The following is a 7,500-nucleotide window of genomic DNA, read 5'->3' as shown; positions in this document are numbered from 1 at the left end:
TACATCTATCCATCCATCCATCAGTCCGTTCCTCCACCCATTCATACAACTATCCATCCATCCATCAGTCCGTTCATACATCCATCCATCCAGTCCTTTTCTCCATCCATCGATCCAGCCATCTGTCCGTTCATCCATCCAGCCATCCATCCATCAGTCCGGTCCTCCCTCCCTCCATCCATCCATCCAGTCCGTTCATCCATCCAGTCCGTTCATCCATCCAGTCCGTTCATCCATCCATCCATCCATCCATCAGTCCGTTCCTCCATCCAGTCCGTTCCTCCATCCAATCAGTCCGTTCATCTATCCATCCATCCATCCATCCATCCATCAGTCAGTCCGTTCCTCCACCCATTCATACATCTATCCATCCATCCATCAGTCCGTTCCTCCATCCATCCATCCATCCATCCATCCATCAGTCCGTTCCTCCACCCATTCATACATCTATCCATCCATCCATCAGTCCGTTCCTCCACCCATTCATACAACTATCCATCCATCCATCAGTCCGTTCATACATCCATCCATCCAGTCCTTTTCTCCATCCATCGATCCAGCCATCTGTCCGTTCATCCATCCAGCCATCCATCCATCAGTCCGGTCCTCCCTCCCTCCATCCATCCATCCAGTCCGTTCATCCATCCAGTCCGTTCATCCATCCATCCATCCATCCATCAGTCCGTTCCTCCATCCAGTCCGTTCCTCCATCCAATCAGTCCGTTCATCTATCCATCCATCCATCCATCCATCCATCAGTCAGTCCGTTCCTCCACCCATCCATCCATCCATCCATCCATCCATCCATCAGTCCGTTCCTCCATCCATCCATCCATCCATCCATCCACACAGCTTGAAACTACAAAGCACTATGCAGCACTTATGCCTTTAAACTCAGTTTTTTTTGTTAAGCCATCATTCACAGTTTTTCCTCTTTCCCTCCTGTGCTGCATTCCTGATCTCCTCTCTGAGGCGCAGCACTGGCTCCAGGCCACACACACACACACACACACACACACACTGGTCACACAGTCCTCAATCTCACTGCAACAGCTCTGCAGAGTTTCTGTCCATCTATCTATCTATCTATCTATCTATCTATCTATCTATCTATCTATCTATCTAGTTAAAATATCACTTTTGGTTCTACTTCACCAATTAATTCATACTGAAATCACAGCCATTCAGAATATTTTAGATAATGTATATGTATATGTCAGAATAATGTAATATAGAGAAAGTTTATAAACCTGTTTGTCACTCTATCACACTGTATGGGCCCTATTTTAAGGATCTAAATCAAATCAAATCAAGTATATTTGTATAGTGCTTTTCACAATACAGATTGTATCAAAGCAGCTTCACAGTATTAAATTAAAATAAAATAATACAACAAGGTTTGTTTCTAGTGGAATTTATTGATTGATAGAATAAAATTAAAATGCTCATAGTCTCATTGTCTAAAGCGCACAAGCACACTTAGGTCGTGTCTGAATCCACTTTTGCTAGTTTAACGAAGGGAAAAATGGTCGGTGCTCCCGGCGCTGGTCTAAAAGGGTTGTCCCTATTCTCTTAATGAGTAATGGGTGTGTTTTGGGCGTAACATGCAATAAACCAATCAGAGTCTCATCTCCCATTCCCTTTAAAAGCCAGTTGCACTCGCGCCATGGTGGATTCGCTATTTACATGGAGGAATTTGCAAGCGGAAAAACTGAACGCGTCTCTAGCGAAGGAACAGATCTGCTCGTGCACGAGGTTAAAGCACAACCAGACCATCTACGGGACAAAGTGTTGGGTGTTGTGGACCCGCCTATAGGCGCACATTACTAACGCGCTCTTTAAATAACTGCACCATTGACTTAAGATCAGGTTTCAGTCGGTCAATGGCTCAGTCTAGTCAAGTCAAGTCAAGTCATCTTCATTTATATAGCGCTTTTAACAATGTAGATTGTTTCAAAGCAGCTTTACAGAGATAAACGTATAATTTAAGGTAACAGAGATTGTTTTGGCTTTATAGCGGTTCTTTAATAAAGTTATTTTCCAGCTAAAGTTAGTTTTGATTGATTCGCTTCCGTCGCAACGATCATTTGTTGTTAAATTAGGGGCCGCTAAGACGACACCATTCTCTCTACACAGACTTTAAACGCGAACCTGTGAGAAACGCTGATGGCGTTCACATGCGCATTAAGAATTGGTTCTATAGTTATATGCATTTGAATATATGTGCGCAGGTTTGTAATTCCCTACAGACCAAGCCTAAACAAAGTACTGGTCTACTTCAGTTCCTCAAAATAGCAACGCGCCAACAATGCGCCTGAACACACAACTGGTTCTCAGACCAGAAGCCCATGGGCGCACAGATGGGCGCAAATACATTTGATATTTAAACAACGTGACGCAGGACGTGAAAATGAAAACTGCGTCGGGCTGAAAATAGCAGAACACTTGCGTCGTGCCTGGCGCTGCATTGCGCTTGGTTTATGATAGGGCCCTTCGTTTGTCTCTCAATCACACAGCTCCTCTAATACCTTCCTCAGCCTCCGTCTCGCAGGGTTGAGTTGACAGTTGAAGGTGACTGTGGAATTGGGTTCCCAGTGAATCTCCGCACACGCCAGTTCCAGTTCTCCCACAGCCGTCTCCCTCAAACCAGAGAAATCCCTGCTGGACGCCGTCAGTCTGAGAGAGCAGGCCTGAAGCTCCTCTACCGATCTCACCTGAAACTGGATCGCCTCTGGACCGAGACCGAGACCGAGTCTGCGTGTCGGCGTTGGGAAGATCGGAGGCAAACAGGCCCGGATCGAGGATCCACTCAGTTTCCTCGAACCCCGATAGAGACCCAGAACTGTGACTGTGAGTTTTCCCTCTGCCGGTGAGAAAAGTAGAGTGAAGTGAAGGGATGGTGTGTGTTTGTGAAAGTTGGAGCCGTAATGTTGATTGTTATTCCCATTAAGCCTGTCGGTTTCCGAATACAAGACGTCATTATTGCGTTTTTGCGACTTCACCGCCAGACTGAGTTTAGGAATGTTTGGAAGCGAGGAGCGAACACGAATGGCATGTTTTGATGAAACGACGGGGGAACTGAGTCGACGTAGACTGAAACGAGACTTCGAAGCGTGAGGAAGAGATGAGAAGGAAAGGTCTTCTGAAGGCGTCGAGCTGCTGGGATAGTCAAGGACATCGCCGTCAAGCTCCTCATACTGCTGTTTGATTGGCTGAGTGTTGATGGAAGGGGCGGGGCTAAGAGTCAGGGTCACATGATCCGCAGGTAGAGGAGGTAAGGATAGCTCCGCCTCCTTGTCATTCGTGGGACTGGATTTCCGATGCCGACAGCAGATTATGCAGCCAATCACCAGGCAGAAACAGAGAACGGCTAAACCAACAGCCAATAAGATCTGGAGATGCACTAGTGAAATAAACAAACACATAATCAATGTAAAGCTGAAAGCCTCAGTTGAAAAGAAATAGCAAGTAATAAATTTGAAGTAGAAAGACTATTGATTATTGGGGCATTTTTCCCAGTTATCTGTAGAGTCAAAATTGAATTCACCCTTTTTCTTGTAAAACAAACTCCAGTAATCTTTGAAAAATAATCTCTACAGTGAGGGCTGGATGGTGTGATGGAAAAACGTGATTATATATATTCTGCAGCGTGATTTTACAATAATTCAAATGACTCACATCATGATTTAAGACTTTTGGTCGTGCCAAAGCAATATTAAATATTCTGCTGTAGTGCGCTAAAGGAACACACTGCATAAAATGCTTTTCCTAATCAGTATTTTTGTCTTGTTTCCAGTCCAAATATCTAAACATTCTTATATCAAGAAGCATTTACTAGATGAGTAATATGACATAAGAAACTATTTCTTGTTTTCTGATAAAAAATTTTTTTAATTAAGTGAGTTTTTGCTTTAAAAAAAGCTAAATTATCTGCCAATAGGGTAAGAAAAAAAATCTTTATTCAAATTGAAAACAAGAAAAATAATCTTAATTCAAATGGAAAACAAGATTATTTTTCTCACCCCATTGGCAGATAATCTAGCTTGTTTTAAGCAAAAACTCACTTAATTGTAATTTTTTATTATTATCAGAAAGCAAGATAAGAAATTCTATGTCATTTTATTTAAGAATTTTTAGATATTTGGACTGGAAACAAGACAAAAATACTAAGTAAGAAAGACATTTTTTAAAATGCAATAAGTTATTCCTCACTGTGAAAACTATGAGGCCAACACACAGACTCATAATAAGTGAGGTTTGTTCACTGCATTTCCTTTCCTTCTGAATGCACCTCATCATTGCTGATCGCATTAAAGGCGCAGAGGAAATGATCCTGAGTGCACAGGCATCATCATCATGATCAGAACCAGAGCTGATGCCAAACCTCAGTCACAGATCATGATGATGCTTATGCATATGACTCAATTAATCTAATCCATAACAGTCAAATATGAAATCACATGCCAGTTGTGTCTCCTGTACACATCTGTATTCTAGTATTAGTAAGAACTCTTATCATGTGCATATCTGTGAAAATAAAACCAATTCAATCATTAAGTGAAACTGATTTTAAACATCTTATACATTTAAATAATTACGTATGGTGCTGCGGTTGCCTTTATAGCCTAGTATAAAAACTCATGCATGACATTTCTTCCACTACATGAACTGAACAAGAATAACATGCAAAAATAATCATTTAACAGATGAAGCACAAAATGAACATCATGCTGATATTTTTCTTACCTTCAAGTTCCACATGCATGTTCTCAGAGACTCAAATCTGACTAACTAGTGCTGTCTGGTCTGCAGTCATGCTCTCTATTGAGTGCTCACGCGTTGAACTCACGCGCGTTCACAGACTATAAACGAGCCGAACGTGAACGCGCGCAAGGCACGCGCACCGCAGAAATCAATTCGGTCTACCGCTGATGCATGATGATGATGATGATGATGAAGAAACGAGACAATTCTACTTAGTGAAGAAATGCATTTTAAAAACGGTGAGATTCGGCTTTAGCGTCGGATTTATGTTATTTCCACATAATCTTTTGGGTAAAATTTAATAAATCTCTCACATCTGTAGCCTAGCGGTGGTGGTAAACTTGACTAAAAACGGTTTACTGATATCAACTGGTTAAGATGGTCTCCAAATCCCCTGTAAATCGAGTAAACTGGGACACAAGCTTTCAGAAGGATATTTAATCGTAAATCTCAGGTCGGGGCAAGTTGTCACAATTTCATTAGGGCAGTTACACTTACACATGCATTTAGCAGACACTTTAATCCTAAACGACAAAATACAATATTGACACTCACACACACACACACAGATGAAGCCTGCAGGAATCCGGAAGGACCTGCACAATGCATTCCTTTGATAATTTTCCAGTGGGATTCCTAAAAAAATATTATTGCAAAAACCTACAAACCTCAAAGATTTTCATTCTGTCTTGCAGGATTCCTGCAGGATTTTTTTGTAAGAGACACACACACACACACACACACACACAAGCAAACGTGAAACAGGAAATCCACTGAGAATTTTTTTTTATCCAACAAGAACATCAGTCAGATTTGATTTCATATTGACTCTAAGCTGTTTGATCATAGTGACACAATAACGTCTAAAAGGCACGACTGGAAATTTATCAAGATATTTTCTATTAGATAAGCTATACATTATTTTGCTTTAATTAGATTTTCTTGTCACCGTGTAAACAACCAAGTTACAATTAATAAAGACGAAGTGTCTGAGTTTGACCATGCAGGGCAGATCTCGAAGTCTATTATAGGCTTTTATAGAAACACATCCTTTAAATTACAACACAACTATATAATTTTTTTTTTAAACGATACTGAGTTGCATAAACCAGTCTGACTAAATAACCTTATTGTTTTGGACTTGTATAACTGATTATGCCACCAGAATGACCCGATGTTTCTGGGCGATCGAGCATGAGTCAGTCTCACTCTCTCTCGGTCATAATATTGCGAACTCGTTAAAGTAATTCTGCTTCTGACGGATGACTTCATTTTTGCCCGGTTCAGTGCAGAGTTCATCAGCCTGAAAATAGCCAGTATAAAGGAGTACGATAGTTCACTTCAGAGTTTAAATCTCCTGATGATTCACTCTCCTCCTCGTCATCCAAGATGTTCATGTCTTTCTTTCTTCAGTGGAAAAGAAATGAAGGTTTCTGAGGAAAACACTCCAGGATGTTTCTCCATATAGTGTCTTCAATGGGGTCCAAAGGGTCGAAGGTCCAGATGTGAGTTTCAGTGCAGCTTCAAAGTCTCGACACGATCCAGCCGAGGAATAAGAGTCTCATCTAGACAAACCAGCGGACATTTTATAAAGAAATAAACATTCATATACTTTTAACCACAAATGCTGGTCTTGCCGTCATTACATAATCAGTTGAAAAGTCACATGTGACATAGGGGGAAGAACTGACCTAGTGTTTACAAACCGAACATGCAACTTTAGACTAAGTCAAACGCCATTTACAATAAAATAAATAAAAGGTAAAACAACGATGTTGGACGATTTTGAAGTTGGAGGAGAAAATGAGATGGAGTTTTTCACCCTATTCTACATTTCTGAACTGGAACACGCGTGACCTTTCATACGTAATGTGTGGCACATCACAGCTAGTGCAAGACAAGCATTTGTGGTTAAAAAGTATATAAATGTTTTTTTTGTTTGTAAGAAAATGGTGGATCGTTGTGCTAGATAGCTTCAGTGGGCAACAAGTCTAGGGCTACAGAGTGATATGGCCATATGATCACTAGTACCTAAAGAATAATCACTAGTATCAAATGGAATAGATAATTTAGCTTTTATTAGTAACCAATTCATATTTTCCCCTTTTGGCATAAATACACCCCATTTTTATTTCTTAGTTTTTAAACTAAAGTCTTAAGCTAAATACAAACTTGAGGAAAAAATAAATAAAATAAATAATAATAATAATAATATAATAAAATAATTAAATATATATATATATATATATATATATATATATATATATATATATATATATATATATTGCATTATTTTAAATCATTACTGCTGCTACAGACGGACATTTTATACAGCTCAAGTATCAATAGTTAATCTTTAAATCCAGCCAGCAAAACAAAGGATTTTCTTTCAGAATTTTGTAAACCGCATCATGTGATTTTCAAAAGCACAGCACAGCACCGCACATTTTGGATTTACCCCTTATTTAACATTTTAATCTGTCATAAACACGTTTGGTTACAAACATGTTACAAACAGCCAAGTTGCTCTCCCAATACTCGTGTAAAAGCATCTTGTTATTTTCTACTCTGACGACTTACCTACTAGATTTGTGTTTTTTTTTTACAGAGGACTTTTGTTTTGTAGTGCGCGCGCAGTCATGCGCAGTTCAGGATCGGGGCAGTTGCTATGGCACAGACTGTTATTAGTCAGACTAGCTATGAAAGAAAGAAAATAGTCAAAACATGGACCCCTAG

General features: G+C 40.0%; 1 protein-coding gene across 1 annotated transcript in view; it reads right to left on the bottom strand.

Moving 5' to 3' along the window:
- Nucleotides 1–4,854, bottom strand: part of LOC311089140 (uncharacterized protein) — an 11,211-nt gene extending 6,357 nt beyond the window's left edge. The window contains exons 1-2 of the mRNA XM_084123601.1: nt 4,747–4,854; nt 2,529–3,403 (exon numbers count right to left, since the gene is read on the bottom strand). Coding sequence (XP_083979727.1) covers nt 2,529–3,403; nt 4,747–4,765 — 894 coding nt within the window. The 5' untranslated portion in view covers nt 4,766–4,854. The remainder of the gene's footprint in view (nt 1–2,528; nt 3,404–4,746) is intronic.
- Nucleotides 4,855–7,500: the final 2,646 nt, after the last annotated feature.

The sequence above is a fragment of the Abramis brama genome (genome assembly GCF_963993115.1).
Source record: "Abramis brama genome assembly, chromosome: 9".
Classification (NCBI taxonomy): domain Eukaryota; kingdom Metazoa; phylum Chordata; class Actinopteri; order Cypriniformes; family Leuciscidae; genus Abramis; species Abramis brama.
The sequence above is the reverse complement of the archived record's forward strand: the minus strand, read 5'-3'. Positions and strand labels throughout refer to the sequence as shown.